At 37.5% G+C, this 19,687-nt stretch overlaps 1 protein-coding gene across 6 annotated transcripts in view; it reads right to left on the bottom strand.

Annotated features, from left to right (window-relative positions):
* Window positions 1-19,687, bottom strand: part of FUT8 (fucosyltransferase 8) — a 221,624-nt gene that overhangs the window by 12,627 nt on the left and 189,310 nt on the right. For all 6 annotated transcript variants that reach the window (XM_014457787.2, XM_006090977.3, XM_023755817.1 and 3 more), the window contains one exon: window positions 3,479-3,725. In XM_014457787.2, coding sequence (XP_014313273.1) covers window positions 3,479-3,725 — 247 coding nt within the window. The remainder of the gene's footprint in view (window positions 1-3,478; window positions 3,726-19,687) is intronic.

Genomic DNA, 19,687 nt, shown 5'->3' with positions numbered 1-19,687 from the left:
TGGCATCTTCATGGCTATTCTTTCCTTTGCCTTCCAGGCTATAGTCCAGATGTGAATACTATTATATGAACATTTCTATCATCTTTTCCTTCCCACATCCTTTTTAATCACTGCTTCTCTCAGAAAATTGGAATTGTTCACTGTGCTCCAAAGAGACGAAGAGGGACAAAAAGAACAATTCCATTAAATTTCAGTGAAAATTTTCATGAGAAGAAACACTATTTGATACTGATTTCACCTTATACTTTCTTTAGCTTTTTTAAAAAATATGTTTTTATTTATTTCAGAGAGAAAGGAAGAGGGAGAGATAGAAACATCAATGATGACAGAGAATCATTGATCCGCTGCCTTATATACAGCCCCCACTGGGAATTGAGCCCACAACCCGAGCATGTGCCATGACTGGGATTGAAAGATGATCTCCTGGCTCATAGGTCCACACTCAACCATTAAACCACACCAGCTGGTCTCGTTAGCTTTAACATTTGGAATAGGGGCCAGTAACTTCTATATATATGAAAACTAAGACACAATGGAAGAAGGAGGGGTGGGAATTATGAAAATAGAAACAAAAACAAAGGAGAGATGTAACAGAAAGAAGAATCAAAGGAAGCGGAGTGTCTGAGACAGTGACAGAGTACTACACTAGCGATCTTCTCAATTCGCCCAGTCCTTCTGAAATTAGGCCTGGACCAATATTTTCATGGAGGAACATATGAAATCTTTACAGAAGAATCACAAAGTTAGACCTGTGAAGGATAGAAGTAATTTCATTTAATTAACTCTTTCACCTGACAGTTAAGGACACTGATGCTTCTAAAGACATTTTGGTAAGCACATATAACATAAGGCATTTCGCCCTAGCCAGCTTGGCTCAGTGGATAGAGCATTAGCCTGCGGACTGATGGGTCCCAGGTTCGATTCCAGCCAAGGGCACATGCCTGGGTTGCAAGCTCGATCCCCAGTAGGGGGTATGCAGAAGGCAGCCAATCAATGATCCTCTCTCATCATTGATGTTTCTATCTCTCTCCCTTTCTCCCTTCCTCTCTGAATTCAATAAAGAAATATATTTGAAAAAAAAACATAAGGCATTTCAACCCAGTCTTCACAAAAGTAAAAGTTATTTGGTACCTGATTTTCACTATTAGATATCAAGCTCTTCTATTTATTCACAATTCAACAAACAAAATGAATAAATGATAGGTAGACACAAAAATCTGTTTAGTATTATGTTAGTAAAAACAAATATCATCTAATCTAGTGTTTATAACAAATGACAAATAATGAAGGCCCATAATGAACAAGTAAGTCACCTAAAGTCACATAAATTTGTTAGTGGTGGATGCTAGATGGGACCTCAGATTCCTAAATCCTAGTGCACTCCTCTTTCATTACAGCATACCACCTCACTTGCAAATAACTTAGTTGTCTGTGCTACTTCAATTTTCTACACTTGGCCAACTCTCCATTTGGTGGATGGTCCGTGGAAAATTAATAAGGGTTGCTTTCTGGTATGTAAAACTATAGGATAGCCAAAGTTAAGGTTCTGGAACTTTTGGCAGAGATTTTCTTTCCTTTCTTTCCACACCTTTGAAATAATTACCTCTGCCCACTTCACAGGACTGTGTTACAGGATCAATGAGGTAATGCAGTTGGAAGTATTCTGGTAATTTAAGTATTACAGTGTTATCTTTCTCCATCTTTAAGATCCAGTTCAAACACTGCAGCTGTGAAGCCTTTCCTGATCCAGACGGAAGTATATTTCCCTTCCCTGACCTCTTTTAAGTCCTTTAATACTTCTCTTGTGGTATTTATCATGTTCTACTCCATATAATGTCAGTTATGTAAGTCTCTTATCCCACAGGCTAAAATGAACCAGAAGGAGCCATTTGAAAAAACATTAAACTCTGTCCCCCACAGTAGCAGGTATTCAATACATGTTTTGCAAATAAGTGAGTGAATCAGCAATCTATACTAATAAAAGGGTAATATGCTAATTAGACCGGGTCAACCAGACATCCTCCAGTCATCTGGTCCTCCAGAGGTGGTTAGGGGTGATCAGGCTGGCATGGGAGGGCAGTTAGAGAAATCAGGACGGCAGGGGAGGGCAGTTAGGGGCAATCAGGCTGGCAGGCAAAGGGGGTAGGGGCGATCAGGCAGGCAGGCAGAGTGGTTAGGGGTGATTAGGCAAGCAGGTAGGTGAGTGGTTAGGAGCCAGTGGTCCCGGATTGAGAGAGGGATGTCCGACTGCCAGTCATCCCTCTTGCAGTCAGACATCCCCCGAGGGGTCCCGGATTGGAGAGGGTACAGGCTGGGCTGAGGGACAACCCCCAACCCCCTGCATGAGTTTCGTGCACCAGGCCTCTAGTGTATTAATATTAATCAATAGCTTACTTTATCACAAACAGCATAAGCAACAGAATGCCATAGCTAGCCTACAAGTCTATTTTCAGTATTAGTCTCTCTGAAAGGTGATAATATTTTACAGTGCATTTTCCCCCCACAGAACCAAAATCCTCTTTAATCCTAATATTATCAAATTCATCATTTTAAGGGCAGGTATTTTAAGTATAGTAGGTACTCTGTTTTACAGATGGAAAAATCAAAACCCAATACTACTATTAGGTAACTTGGCCCAGAAATAGAGAAAAGTCAGGAGTATTACCCATGTCACCTAACTCTCAGTCCAGTATTCTTTCCATTGTGCAAAAAACATTTCCCATGGTGTGAAATCTGGCATCAGGACCCAAGAAAGCTCCTTTTCCCATAACTTTTTATGTGCGTGTATAGGAGCGCATGTTTGTCAGCAAATGCTCTTTTGGATATTTCTTACTCCAAGGATTTCCTGATATAGCTCCCATAACATAAGCACCAGATTGAATACATATATACACTGTAACTTCCAAGTGGGTCAAGATTCATTTTAAATAATAATTTTAGCATTACCTTACAGTACAAATGATATCCTTGTTCTCAAAATAGGTTCCAAGACAGAAAAGAAAACAGAACATCAAAAAAGCAAAATAATCACCCCTGGCAATTAATGAAGCCTAAGAATAAGGTGCAATCGGAAAGCTATACTTGTGACAGTTTCATCTCATGGCCTGTTGGGGTACGACACGATCATGTATAATATCCAAAATATTCCCAATAAAATGACATCCTGCTGGTTTCCCCAGGAGAGACAGCCATTTTCAGAAATATGGGCTTAATACATTTGTCAAATAAATAAATAAAACAAGGGTGACAAAGTACGATGACTCAGTCATTCTAAGTAAAAAAAGGAAGACTAATCTCCCTGGGGCCTCAGGTGAACTTTAGAACCTGTTTTTGAGTGGAGCAATGAAAATTAAACTATAGATTGTAAAGTTCACAATATATGGTAAAGGTGTATATATATATGTGTGTATATATATATACATATATATATATACCTGCTACTCCATATCACTTTATGAGGAACAAATCAGATTCTCACCCAATAACTGGATGTTTGAAGCCAAGCTTCTTGGTGGCCTCTTCTATCTCCTTTTCCAGCCAAGGTTGTGGGCGGATCAAGTATTTGACAAACTGCGACACCCACCACACTGCAGGGTCACCATGAACTCGAACAAGTCGATCTGCAAGGTCTTCTGGTACAGCCAGGGGTAAATATGGAGGACGAGGATGAAGACTGTCCACAATGGGGAGCTCCACCACCTGAACATTTTTGTCCTTTATTTCACCTGAAAGAATATGAAAACATCATCATCACCACACTGTACTGTTCATACAACTACTGCCATTTAACAAGAACTCACTTTGGGTGCTTTCATCTTCATAGCATCCCTAGAAAAGTATAATTTTCATTTTACCAAGGAAGTTAAGTAACTTGCCCAACCTGTTAGTACAAAAGTGGTAGAGCTCAAGTTCACATTTGGGTTGGTGTGCCTCTCAAGTCCATAGCTTTTCTTTTCTACCATAATATGCTGCCAAAGCAACACCTCCACACCAGATAAGGATGGTATCCAGAACTCAAAGCATCTCATCAGAGAATAACCATATTGCCAGTGGACACAGCCACAGGCCAAGTTCTGTTTGTTTGTAATTGTTGTTGTGTTTTTTAAAATTAGACATACAGTGTTCTCAAAACTTGCAGCTTGTCATTATAGCAAATGGCTCTTGCACTACTTTCATGACAGCAAATGATTCTGAAGATACCTAAAGATTACAATTATAAGCCAAGGATCTATATCGTTTTAAGAAAAAAATTTAGATTATTCTAAAGTCATTTTTTCCTTTGGCCAAGATAGGCCTATTATATTCTAGATTATGATAATAATAGAATCTGTGTTTACCTGGATATTAATTTAAAGTTACAACAGCGATTAGATACTAATTTTTGTAGATGGTGATTAGTTTCAAAATCCAACTTCTACATGTCATTAATATTACTGTTCTATCAATATTATAATGCAATGAGAAGAACCAAAATGTGATAGCCAGCATTCCTAAAGTTTAATTTACATATTAAAGATCACATAGTAATAACTAGAAGACACAAAGATCCCAGGCAGAGAGATTTCATAAATATAAAATGTACTGAATTAAATTTTCATTAACAAAAAATATTAACCTGAACATATAAGATAACTCAAGTTAAGATGTTGTCATTATGTATAATGAATTAGAATCACAGTTAATCACTAAACCATTAAAGAATGTACTTGTAGAGACTAAACCTAGAATACATTTAACATGTATTCACCAGAATAAATATACAGTCCTAAAATTCTGTTTTTCTGCATTATGTAAAATGTTTTAAAATAAATTACATGATCTGGGAATGAAATCACTCAAACCAACTGTATAGTTATTAGAAAGTCAGTGATATAACTAAGAATTAAAAATGTTTGGCTAATATTCTCTCTCTGATATGTAAAACTCATTTCAGGATTCTTAGAACAAATCCCTTGAAACATGACATTTGTTGCAAGAAAAATTGGCAATAAATAAATTTACCACCAGTATGGCAGTTCACCTAGGGTGCCAGTTAAGAAAAAGTTGGGCAACTTTATTATATGGGAAACTGTAATTAAGAGTGTGTGGGGAAAGAGTGAGCCACATTTTCAATTAAACTCTAATAGTCTCCCTAAGGCCAGGAAAATTGGGGTGCTTTCCCTGATGTGGAGATAAGAGAGTAATACATGAATCAGAAAAAAAGAGGAAGGGAGAAAGGTAGTTCTTTTTATTAAAAAAAAAAAAAGGAAGACCCTAGTCTCTCATATATGACCATAAACAAAAGCAAAATTAGTTGGGCTACCTTCCTTTTGTGATTTTCTTCTCAGTAAGGTTAAATTGCACTTCCATGAATGTATTACCCTCTGACTGCCCCAGGCATCATTTCCTTACAGATAGCCTTATTGCCAGCTTTCAGAAAGAAATGAAAACTATGCCTAGACCTTCAAGACAGAGAATTCAGTTAATTTTTGTTGATTCTTTGTTCACTCATTCATTCAAATATTTGTTGAACACTACTGTGTGGCAAACACTGTACTAGGCAGAGCATACAGTGATGACTCGTTCTTGCCTCCGTGATTTCCTGCTCAAAAACCTCACCCAGAACTAGAATGCTTTCAAACATCATCACTAAAAATCATACTATCAAAAAGATATCAATTCACTGCTTAGTAAAATATTAAGAGAAAAGGGTATTTATTTATACAAATACTGGCATCGTATCAAAGTTCAGCTTCCTCAATAATGATATGTTTCAAAATGAAAGTAAATAATAGTACATTTTCTGTTAGAATGTCCCTTCTTTTACTTAGTTTACCACATAGCGTTTTTTATCTACTGAAATACACATCCAAAACAATTTAAACTGGGAATAGATCCTAGAGATAATCTTATTCAGTACTTCCTAAATTTTAGTCATTTATGTACCACCTTTATAGTTTTTATCATATCCATGTATCATCTGCACTACTTAATGTTTTAAAAATTCACTTTTTAAAAGCTTCAATGAGTTTATTTTATAGATGGTAACTATAAATATAACTTTATTGAAAACAAAACCATGTTATTAAATTTTATATATATGTAAATATATATAAATATATAAATATATACTATTGCTTATTAAAGGGCACTGTGCTCAAGCCAGATTTCTATTTTTAAAAAAGGGACTGTTAGTGAGGTTTTAAGGGGTAATAATTGCTTTTCTCCTTACATCTCCTATAAGTCTAAACCTAAATGAGACACGAGGAGAGGAATAAAATGGCAATCAAAATGTATCAACCTGATTACCAATAGGATGAGTTAGAGAATGTAGGTTTTTTATTTTCCTTTTCTTTTTATTTATGGTCTCATGGGTTTCCTAATAGTTCCTACCAAGTCCTAAGCAGAGTTTGTCAACCAAGCCCTACTTCACAGTGGAGGAGGGGGAATATGTGTTCTGAGAATGGGTCACGCCATGAGAGAAGCCAGTCACATTTGGCTCCTCTGCCCAAGCTCACCAGTTGTATAGCACGTTACTTCCACTGCAAGTGGAAGGGAAATGAGGCAGTCACAAAGAGCAGACAAGCACTTCTGTACTTTTCCTTCTATGGAATGGAATTTACTTCCCACATATGGAAACTCGTGTGAAATGAAGGATATACAGTGCCTCTCCCCATCCACCTCTGTCCCCAACCCCAAACAATTATCCAGCATTAAAGAACTATTACACATATCCTGATACCAAATTGAGACTTTGTCTTTGACATAATCAATAAGACTGAGAAAGGGATAACTTTCTCAACTGTGATTCAATGTTTATTTTAGTACTTTATCAGGAAACTGCCTGAAATTATCTCACATGCCACCCAAAATAATCTGTAGTAATCTGTTATAAATTTCAGAGTTTGGAAAACAGATTTATTTAAACTCCCTCATTTTACAGAGGAAATAGATAGACTAAGAGGCTAAATGAACTTCTCAAAGATAATACTAGTACAGCTAATAAATGGGCTAGGATCAGATGCTAGAGCTAACTTCATTACTTATATTACATTCTGCTTTCTGGAACCTACACACACACACACACACACACACACACACACACACTTATCATAAATCATATAATATTATATATATTTTAAAAATCACTTAAGTATAGCCCCTTTGATCAATCAAGAGTGCCCGCATTCTCTTAAGACTACTATTGTTAAAAAAAAAGTACTGTATCAACCTTCCAGCAAGAGAATGTTTTATATGTATAAGAAATGCATAAGTAAGTCATACACTATTCATTAGTAAAGAATCAGTGCAAAGTAGCCTGGGCATTACAAAATTGAGTGCCCAGTTCAACTGGAATGGACATGATCATTATTAATTATTTCAGGGACTCATTTTCAAGACTACCTCCTCTTGTTGATAATCCTGTTTTATAAAGTGATTTCTCTTTGCTAAGGGCAGGTGAGACTCAAAAGGCTTGTTATACACAAATAGCTCTCTGCCAGAGCCGCAGACAGCTCTTTGGAAGGAAGGATTTCCACAGCTGCCTGCAAGTACCTCTACAGAAGCTCCTTCCCTCCTAGTCAATTCCTAAGAGCCCCATTTAAAAGCATTACTCTGTCATCTTTCTGTGTGACATAAGACAGACATACTGGCCCCAGAGCTACTCAATTAGTTATTACTCTTCAGTAGACTCAATAGAAAGGGCTTCAGAAGCTTCTCAACATCCACCATGAATGAACAGGTTCTGCTATAACAAAAAATGTTTCAAGAGTAGAGAAGATTTTGGCTCCCAGTCCACGAGATTTCTTCTGCATTTAGTCTTCTTTCTTCAGTTGCTACTAAGCAACTGTATCACTGCCTTGTGAGAGAAGCAGAACTCAGGAGGGGGAACTCTCCTGAAGACAGAACTCACAGAGCTCAGAACTGTCAAGGCTAAGAGGTTTGGAATAGTGTTGCCAATTGAAAAAAATATCCAATGAGACATCACTATCTAGAACTTAAATTTCACTTGCGGAGAGGAGGGGATTATTAGTAACTTTTTGGAGATTATGAAACCAGAAAAGCTGTTTGCTTTCTGAACTCAAGCCTCATAAAGAGGTTTCCCTCAATCCTCCATAGGTCCAGACTTCCCCCAAATAGGAGGAGAGGGGTAGAATGGTGTTGTTTTAAATATATTTATTGATTTTTAGAGAGAGGAAGGGAGAGGGGGGAGAGACAGAGAAAGAGATGGAGGGAGGGAGGGAGGGAAGAGGAAGGAAGGGAGAGAGACAGATAGATAGATGATGATGATGATAGATAGATAGATAGATAGATAGATAGATAGATATAGAAACATTGTTTTGAGAGTGTAACGTTAATGGGCTGCCTCCTGCATGCCCCCATCGGGGACTGAGCCTGCAACCTGGATATGTGCCCTGGCTGGGAATCAAACCAGCAACCTTTTGGTGCATGTGGCCAACCAACTGAGCCATATAGGCGAAGGGCCGAGGCAAGAATAAAATTTTAATAATAATACTAGTACAGCTAATAAAGGCTGCCTTGAATGGTTATAGTTGCTAGGTGTCATGACACCTAATAGCCATTCCAAGGACTATGCCAACTGCTGAGACTCATGGCCCCATTTGAGGCTGGAGCAGGGAGAGCCAGCAAACAAAATATAATAAGGCAGCCCAGCCGGCATGGCTCAGTGGTTGAGTGTTGACCTATGAACTAGGAGGTAGGTCCTGGTTCGATTCCCAGTCAGGGCACGTTGCCTGGGTTGCACACTCAGTCCCCAGTGTGGGGTGTGCAGGAGGCAGCCAATCAATTATTCTCTTTCATCATTGATGTTTCTCTCTCTCTCTCCCTTTCTCTTCCTCTCTGAAAGCAAAAAAATTTTATTTAAAAAATACATATAATAAGGTAAATGCTTATTCATACAGTACCTTGACTGTAGTGCATAGTGACTAAGAATATAGGCTTTGGAGTCACAAAAATTGGTGTTCAAATCCTCTATCATTAAGTTATGTGACCATGAATACGTTATATTTAACTTTGCCCCAGTTTCTTATCTGGAAAATGGCATTGATAATAGCACCTTATTTATCATCAAAATGGTATTAATAAAAGTATCTTACTCATCGAGTCATTTTAAGGTTGAGGTACTGTCTGAAGAAAGCTGAGCATGAAACCTAATGCATAATAATTCTGCTGCATAATTTTCAAGAAGCTGGCTACAGTTTGATCTAGGAAGAAGTTATTTGCCAAAATAACATAGTCTCTGAAAAAATATATAAAAGTGCCCCATTTCAGTGAGTCAAAGATATATCCAAATATATTAGATATAAGAAGACATAAGATATATACCCAAAGTAAATCTTATTCATATTGTTTACCATAGTCAATAGAACAATGAGCAGCTATTTTCAAAATATTCAACCAATGTTCAAACTGAAGAGCAGTGACTCCAAGCTATCTGAAAGTTCTGATAGAATTATCATCAGTAACTTCACCTGACAAAAAATTCTGTTCTATACTAAAAGCACAGAATAGCAGTAAGTTGTTTAAACTAGTAACACTTCCTGTTCATATTATGGCAAAAAAATTGGTATCCTTAAGTTATACCCACAAAGACTATCTGGACTTCTAGGATTTATATTTTCTTTAACTCTGTGTAGCCGAATATGACTGATTAAATTCTTACTGAACTCTCTGAAACTTGTTAGAGGAGACAAAAGTAAAAGGAGAGCAAGACCGCAAGCTAACTAGCTGTCATGAGACCCCTAGAGGCATGGGGGAACTTTGTTGATTTTACTTGAACACAAATGATAGCCATTAAAAAAAAAAATCACATAAATGTGCGAGGTCTGTTCTTTGGGGTTTGACAATGATGACATTAATATTTATACCCTCATTTAATGACTGATCTCTGTTCTCATTTGAAATATGGAGAAAAGATATACTATTAAAACTTGAACATCTGGTAGACTTTTTGTTTTTCAACCACTGCAGCTGATCTCTTCTTGAACTTGAACGAGCAACTGCTGCCTGCCATATAAATTCCATCACCGCTCTACTTAAGCAACAACTCAAAAGACCGTTATTCCTGCCAGTTTGAAGCCTCAACCAACTGAGTGAACGTTTTAAATTCAATCATATGAAACACAGTGCAGTGTTAGCAACATTCTTAAGAATTAGCATATCACACGCTGGGAATAATTGTGCAGCATTCTTATGAGGTGCTTGCTGCTTTTACTAGAAAGAGAAATGCCTTGCAAAGGCAACTAGACTCATGGGTTCACTGACCTCAATGAGATTCTGACAGACTGAACTCTGGAAAGGAGACTAAAAGAATGGCTAATGGAAAATATGTGGTATCTTAGTGAGTTATGCAGACCAGGATAAGGCAAGCAGGATAGGGTCAAAAGTAAAAAGACCAAAGAGGTTTGTTTGCCTCACTCCACTAAACAGAAGGCTCCCTGAAGTCATTCTTAATGTTTCTAAAACAAATTTAGGCATTTAACTTTTATATACATATACTAGTATGTTACTTTGCCAAATGGTTTCATATGGTCCGCAGACAGCTTGCTCATAAAGAGAATACTGCCAACAGTTTCTTTGATGATTTATATTGCATAGGCCCTAAGAACTCCATGGCTAGAGATTTAGGGGATTTTTTTTGTTTGTATTTTAATAATTTAGTATTTTCTTCTAACTTAGAACCTTCTTCCAACCCAAAGGATTCTAAAGAATCCTAGAATAGCTTTTCTTATTGGCAAGAAACAAGAGAGTAGAAGAGTGGAAAGAAAGACAAGGCTTAATTTCATCAAATTTACTAAAGAGCCAAACCCCAACCTCTCTTATTCCCTCTTGTGAAAAATCACAATCCCACTTTCATATTCCTCTTATTCCTTCATCACATGTCATATCTCCTTGAAAGAAATAGCCAGGAGGGAGGACCTCACGGCAATAATGGCCTTTTAACACCTTGAGAATCCCTGAAAGACGTGACTGGTGATCAGGTGTGCCATCAGGATCTCACAGGACAGAGCAGTCACTTGGCATATGCTGCGTTCCCTATTTTACAGCTGCCACTGTGATTAGCACATAGCTGGAGAGTTGGAATGTAACATTTCGTGTTGGATTTATAGTACTTGTAATTTCTCTGGTAAGTTCCCATCCAATTATGGTAAATCAGGAAGGCCTAATTTGGGTTTCCTGATGATAGCATAAAGGTCCATTCTAGTATCTTAAGACACAAGAATCATCACTAGAAATTCTGGCTATACCATGAGAGAGAAAAATAAAAATACAGAGTCATATTGGAAAAAGGAAATAATAACAAAACAGTTAAGACTTGTGGAGAAGACAATTAATCAAGTGCAGCACCGTGTACAGCACTATGCAAAATGCTGATAAAACAGACAAACATCTCGGCCTACTAAAGCAGGGACTGGAGCAGCAATCTCCCTCATACTGCATGCAAGACCAATCCACAAAGTATTAGCAGCTCCAAGGGTCACCTGACACCATTCCCATCTTTAACTCTTCCTGCCACCTCAAACTACAGAATACATCTTTTTCCCCAGCTGCCTCCTCCTCCACCATGGAAGAAAGAAGATGAGCAGTAGGGGATGGCTTTATGTGCCACGCTACAGCTCCTATTGTCACCGCTGCTGCCAATCTGGTAAAAGTCACCTGACCTCCCCTTCTCCTCTTCTGGGTTGTGTTACCTAACTAGAAAGAGAGCTAATACTTGACAATCTATAACCTCTGCTGGCACAGCTAAGATAAATACTGTAAAGACATTACTCAAAAAGTGGCTCTATTTTACCCTTTTTGGTTTAACTGGGGGAAGAGCAGGGGATATCCATAAATGAAGAAAAAGAACTTTGAGGCAAAAGACATGAAACCTTACCTAACAGAGCATCGGAAGGAGAGGAAGGTGAAGGGGGAAGATAAATGTAGCAAATGGTAAGGAGATGTGTGAGATGAGGAGACGTAGTCTTTTGCTTGTTATTGCTTAAAAAATTTAAGACTTTGTACAGATGTGATACTTTACACAATGGTTCCCATGACATTTTAAGTTTATGCTTAAAACAGAGAGAAAGTATCACCCCAACCTTCTTTAGAACCTTGACCAAAATTTGCAAAAAATGCTGTCACTACCTTGCCAAGAAGGTTATCTACTATTCCGCATCATATACAACATCTTTTTAGACGTTTATCTATCAACAGGCCACGGAGTCTTACCTGGTAGATCTCCAAATCAGAAGCCACCATTTTACGGTAATTCTATTTTCACCTCAAATCATAAAATCCTGGGCAGGGATGAAGGTCCAGAGTCTGTTCCTTCCATGTATTTTACTCCTCCTCCATGACCCATGCTATAAGCCACCTCTAAAATAGTTCCTGCATCCACCCTGTCCTAGTCCCACCTCCCGATCAGCAACTTTAAGAACTAATGTTTACTGAACACTACATGCCAGGTACTATATTAAACATTTTCTATATATTATTCTAATTAACCCACAAAGTCATGATGAGGTGAGTATTCTCTTATCACTATTTCAAGATGAAGTTAAGTAATCTTTTCAAGGTCTCCCAGCTAACAGTCAGAAACAGGAGTTGAACCCAGACATTCTGATTCCAGAGTTTGAAGTATTACTCCATCCTTGCTCTATTACCTTAAAGTTTCAGAAGAAGCAAAAATCCAGATCACTCTATAGTATGCACTAGATCTAGGAATTTAATATTAAGTAAAGGACATAAACTTCAAATTTTGATCATACGCCCATATAACCAATTAGTTAGCTGTGAATAGTGGCTTAACAAAACAATTTTATTCACTGTCATTTTGGGTTCGTACTGGGATCCCGGAAGAAACAAAAATAAAAGCTAAAGCAGCTTATCTCAAATTTAAATTATTTGTATGAAACAATTAGGGTGCTTTTTAGTCAACTTAAAGCTCATGGTTAAGAGTTAATAATACCTTCAGAACTTGAGAATGTGAATTAAAACCAACCTATGACAGGCTTATTTCCTAATAATTTATAATAAGCTTTTCATGAGAAGAAACAGCCTACTTCAGAACAAAGGATCTGGAAGCAAAGTTATCATAAAGAGGTTTATTAAACTTATAACCACTTTCCCTATTATCTATTTACATACTTATTTTCAAGTATTAAAAATTAAAGCAAAAATACTTTGCAATCTAAAATACTTCTATCCTTAAAAATTATTTCCTGCTTTAATTTGTTCAGTGGTATATTTAGGAATAAGAAAAAATAAATTTCAATTTCTTCATAAAGACTTTAAAAATTAAAAGACTCCTGCCAGGCCAGTGTGACTCAGTGGTTGAACGTTGATCTATGAACCAGGAGGTCATGGCTCGATTCCCGGTTAGGGCACATGCCTGGGTTGTGGACTTGATCCCCAGTCAGGGGTGAGGCATGCACAAGGCAGTCGATCAATGATTCTCTCTCATCATTGATATTACTATTTCTCTCTCCCTCTCTCCAAAATCAGTAAAAACATATTTTTTAAAAATTAAAGTACTCCTGATGGATGATATGATCCCAAATTCAGGATATAATAACTGTTAGCATCTAAAATGGATCACACAATAAATACAAATATTTTATATTTTCAGAAACAAATTTCAGCCTTGTTTATTATAATCATTAGCTTTACTCATGTCAGTGGAACTTTAAAAATATTAAAAATGCTAAGTAAAATAAGCCAGTCAGAGAAAGACAAGTACCATATGATTTCACTCTTATGTGAAATCTAAAAACTAGTAAACAAAATAGAAACAGACTCATAGATGCAGAGAATAAACTTTCAGACAACTATCAGAGTGGAGGGGGCTGGCTGAGCTGGGTGAAAAAGGTGAAGGGAATAAGCAAAAAACAAAAACCTCATAGATACAGACAACAGTATGGTGACTACCAGAGGGGAAGGGAAGATGGAGGGAGGTAGAAGAGGGAATGGGGGGATAAATAGTAATAAAAGGAGACTTGAACTGGGGTGGTGAATACACAATACAATATACAGAAGATGTATTATAGAATTGTATACCTGAAATCTATATAATTTTATTAACCAATGTCACCTCAATAAATTCCATTAAAAATGAATGAATAAAATGAATGAATAAATAAATAAATATCAGAGAAAGGACTTTTAGAGGTGATACAAAGTAATTAAGTTAATTCAATAGATTAAATTGAACATACATGAATGGGGACGATCACAATTGTGTTTATCTATCTATCTATATAAAACCCTAATATGCAAATAGACCGAACGGCAGAACAACCGAACAACCAGTTGTTATGACGTGCACTGACCACCAGGGGATGTGTGCGGAACATGGTGGGCATCGGCAGCAGGTGGCAGAGCGCAGAACATGGCAGGCATCAGCCACAGTGGGATGGTGGAGCAGGGGAGCAGGGGCGCCAGACCAAGGTGGGGTGCCGGTCGCTGTCATCAGGGCGAGCCTCTGGTGGTTACTGAAAATTCTTTGCTCCCCCACGCCATGGTATCGCCGGGCGCTCGCACTTGCTGCCAGCGCCAGCCCCGCTCGTACCCACTGCAGGCACCGGAGCCACTGCTTGCACCTGTTGCTGGCACCTGGAGCCAGCCCCGATCGCTTGGCTGTGTCAGCAGGTGCGAGCAGTGGCTGCTGGCCCCAATCTCTCCTGAGGGCTTCTCCACCTCCCCCTGCTCCTGAGGGGCAATTGGGGCAGCAGCCACCGCTCACACCACTGCTGGCGCCGGCACTGCCCTCAGTGGGTGCGAGCGGGGCCGATGCCATCAGCGCATGGGAGTGGCAGCAGTGGGAGCGACGCTGCCAGCAGACAGGGGATCAGGGGACATGGTGGGAGGGGCCTGGCGGGGGTGCAGAGGATGGGCCGAGACCCGCCCCTGTGCCCACAGCAGCCTTGCGGCCCACAGTTTCTTTCAAGGTGCACGAATTCGTGCACTGGGCCTCTAGTATATGAATAAATTTGTGAAGTTCAGCTCAAGAATAAAGAGACATAATATTACATATAAAGAGACATCTTATTAGGAAGAAGGAGATCTTCCAAATGACAATAAGACAATTCTCTTCTATCTAAAAAGATGACAGCCGAAAGGGGATATGTTAAAAACCTGTCAAATCATGAAAGATTTAGACATGGTGTCCAACAATGTGTTCACCAAATCTTAGAATTAGGGACCTTTCATTGGTGCTTGAAAGAAGTAGTTTAAGAAAAAAAGAAAGTCTAATTTTAGCCTATAAGTAGGATGCTCACAGAATTCATTATTCCAAGCAAAGATAAAAGCCAGAAATGATATGTTTGGGGGAAAACATGAATGTTTAGACTTTGACACAAGAATGGCAACTATAACTCTCATAAAATGTCACTAAGAACTACTGTTAAATCAGAGTATTGAACTGAATGAATCAGTGATATGACCCAAAATGCCCTTTTTAGGCTTCAGTACACAAAAAGACGGTGCTACATTTTGGCTCTAAAGAATGCTTTTTCTTTGAGTACCAACTAAAGAATGCTTTTTCTTTGAGTACCAACAAACTAGCGTGTCTTTTCCTTACAGTATGGAGATAAGAGGATAAGGTAGGTGTGTGTGTGTGGAGAGAGAGAGAGAGAGAGAGAGAGAGTAGTTACATGATATACAGAAGACAGCAAGGGCTCTATTCCCCAAATGGATGCTACTAGATGCTGTGGGAAGTTAATAACTAGTATATAACAAAACTTTGGCTTTCAGAGATTTAAAATTTTAGGATTTCAACTCTCAGAAAATAGTGTAATTTTAAGAACCATCCATGCATGTACTATCACTGCATTTACCAAGCTGTATTATAATAATTATATATGTTTTTGTTTATATCTGTCTCCTACTCAAGTCTGAAATGAGAATATAAACCTTAAACTATTCATCTTGTTGCTGCAGCAACTACAAGTATCCCAGGCACATAAAAAGCACAAAGTAAGTGTTTAACTAAGTGGATGAATTTAATATATCAAGTATTATAATTAGCATGGATGCCACCGTCTCCTGCAGGAAATAATCACTCAGTCGGTAGATGAGGCCACCACTCAGCATTACAACCACAATGTTAAGGGTGAATTTTGAGATTTGAGACTATCATCAGTTTTACTGTTTTAAGATACAAAATATGAATAAAGGTATTATATAAATACAGCTTAGCAAGTAATAATGTATCATTTTCCAGGTATGTGTTACCTAAGAAACTGGAAAAGTTCTTAAATAAAGGCAGTACCTAACTAGCATATTACTCAGAAAGAAGATAATATTCTTGCTTTTGTTTTTTTGTTATGATTTCATTGTACACTTTTCCAGGGAGCTGAATCTAGGTTTCCAAGCTTAAAGAATTATCTTTGAGAGTTACAAACACTCTAGAATCTACTTTAGTTATTAAATATCAGAATTTATAGTTAATTTTTACATGATGTACTGAGCCTGATGAAACTGAAAATTATGCTAGGCTTGTCTTATTGCTAGAACAAAGTTTATCCTTTCTTTCAGAATTTTATTTGTTTCACATTGTAGTATATTAACTTGAAACAAATAATGAAAATAATTTATAAGAATATCACTTAGGATATTTATATGACATAAAATACAAAAATGTTATTTAAAACTAATATTTTCATATCCCTTGTTATTGCTGTTTGTGATCATTACGATAATTATAATAAAACATATTGTACTTTTTCATTTTCAGATAATTTTCACATATTAGCTCAGTATATTTGCAACAGAGCTCTCTGTTCTCCGTAAGACCTGCCTTCAAGGAAAACTATTTTACCAGAGCCTAACCTACTGAAGAGGTTTTACCAAATCCTAACCAATCTGGGAGAAGGCATATACCAACCTCAGATTTTCTAAAAGGCAGACCCCTAATCATAGGACTATGGAATACTTCCCTTCCCCCCCTACTATATCACCATATCAATATAGGGCTACTGAGTAGTAACAAAGGATTACAGCTAAAAGAACTGCCTATTTAAGGAGTCTTCAAGAAAATCTAAAAACAACAGTGCAATAAAAAGGATACTAGAAGAAAACTTAGCATCTGACACCATGGTTATAGCTAACAGTTAACAAAGCCTACCTCCTAGCCAGAAAAACATAAACCTGACAATAAAGGCCTATGTACTTCAGTTTCTTCTTAGCAGATACAGCAAGTTCAGCTTTCAACAAAAAAATTATAAGATATGCTAAATGACAAAAAAAAAAAAAAAAGACTGAAGGGACAAAGCAACCATTAGATCCAGTCTCAAATATGGCAGAGTTTTTGGAATTATCAGTCTGGGAATTGAAAATAACTATGATTAATAAGATAAGTGGAAAATATGCAACAAAAGATGAGTAAGGCAGAGACGGAAACTCTACTAAAGAATCAAAACTAAATGCTAGAAATATGAAACACTGTAAGAGAAATGAAGAATGCCTTTGATGTACTTATCACTAGGCTAAACATGACCAAGGAAAGAATCAGTATCAAAATATCTGCTAAAGCAGCGGTTCTCAACCTGTGGGTCGCGACCCCTTTGGTGGTCAAACGACCCTTTCACAGGGGTCACCTAAGACCATCCTGCATATCAGATATTTACATTACAATTCATAACAGTAGCAACATTACAGTTATGAAGTAGCAATGAAAATAATTTTATGGTTGGGTCACAACATGAGGAACTGTATTTAAAGGGCCAGAAGGTTGAGAACCATTGTGCTAAAGGATTTATATTCAAATATAAAAAGATCTCTTAAAACTCAACAATAAGAAAACAAAGAACCCTATTATAACATGGGCAAAATATGAACAGACAACTCACCAATTCATACAGATAGTGAATAAGCATATGATGATTAATATTATAAATCATTAGCACATTGCAAATTAAAACAGGATACTACTACATGCCTATTAGAATGGCTAAACTCTAAAACACTGAGTGGCAACACGGAATGCTGGGAAGGATATGGAGCAACAGGAACTTTCATTCATTGCTGATGCGAATGCAAAATGGTATAGCTATTGTTATGAACTGAATATTTGTGTCCTCCCAAAGTTTTTATGTGGAGCTCTAATCCCCCAAGTGATGACATTGAGAGGTGGGGCCTTTGGAAGGTAATTAGATGTGGCCTCTATGATGGGCATAGTGCCCTTATAAGAGGAAGAGATTTCAGAGTTTCCTCACTCTATTAAGTGAGGATACAGCAAGAGGCATCCTGCAAACCAGGAAGGACACTCACCAAGAACCGAACCTGCTGGCACTCTCATTTTGAACTTCTAGCCTCCAGAACTAAAAAATAATGTCTGTTAAGTCACCTAGTGTATGGCAGCCCAAGCAGACTAGGACAGCCCCTTTGGAAGACAGTTTGGCAGTTTCTTACACAGCTAAACATAGTCTTACCATACAACCCAGCAATCACCTCTTAAGGATTAACCTAAATGAGTTGAAAACATATGCCCATGCAAAAACATCAATGTTTATACCAGCTTTTATTCATAATTGCTAAAAACTGGAAGCAACCAAGATGTCCCTCAATAGGTAAATGGATACACAAACTGTGACACATCCATACAACTCAATAATATTCCACAATAAAAGGAAATAAGTTGTCAAGCCAGAGAAAGACACAGAGGAACTTTTTTTTAAAAGAGCAGTCAGTCAAAAGAGATTTCATGATGTATGATTTGAACTATATGACATTCTGGAAAATGCAAAATTATAGAGACAAAAAAAGATTAGTGATTGCTACAAGTAGGGGGGAGCAGGAGAGGTTAATAGGGGTGAACACAGGAGATTTTTAGTGCTGTGAAACTATTCTGTATGATTATGTAATGGTGGACACTTGAAATTATGCATTTGGCAAAACCCTTAGGACAACGGTTCTCAACCTGTGGGTCGTGACCCCTTTGGGGGTCGAACGACCCTTTCACAGGGGTCGCCTAAGACCATCGGAAAACACATATATAATTACATATTGTTTTTGTGATTAATCACTATGCTTTAATTATGTTCAATTTGTAACAATGAAATTGGGGGTCACCACAACATGAAGAACTGTATTAAAGGGTCGCGGCATTAGGAAGGTTGAGAACCACTGCCTTAATTCGATATAAATGGAAGTGTAGTCTTTACAAAATCCTCTTTCTTTTATGGCAAACAGATGCATTAAATTTGCCCTCATAACAGTTTCTTACTCTTTGCTAATTGGTGGAATTTTAAGGCTTCAAAGAAATCAAAGTGATATATCAAGCCTCTTTCCCTATTTATTATCTCCAAATTGTTGTTAACAAAATAAAAACTCTTAAAATTAACAATATTAATACAATATTTATTGAAATGGCTTTCATGTAATAATATCTCATATCCTTAATAGGCCTCAAAATTTCACTTAAGCCCATCTAAGTAGGGATCAGGTTCCAATATAATGATATGTGCTTTCTTTCATTCCAGCATGACACGGCACAGAGATATACTTCATATTGAACTTTAAAAAAATGGCCCCAAGAACAGGTGTCTCAGGCTAGATTCAGAGCATAAGTGAGATTTCTGTTAGGGGATGATAAGGAAACATTTACAATTTTAATTGAAGAATGCCAGGCACCAGAGGCAAATAGCATGCAATTTTTAAAATGCTAAATAAAGCCAGCTGTCAAAAAGGGCAAGCTTGCTGGTGGTTT

Source organism: Myotis lucifugus, unplaced genomic scaffold (genome assembly GCF_000147115.1).
Source record: "Myotis lucifugus unplaced genomic scaffold, Myoluc2.0 scaffold_85, whole genome shotgun sequence".
Classification (NCBI taxonomy): Eukaryota; Metazoa; Chordata; class Mammalia; order Chiroptera; family Vespertilionidae; genus Myotis; species Myotis lucifugus.
This window is presented reverse-complemented; position numbering and strand designations above follow the sequence as displayed.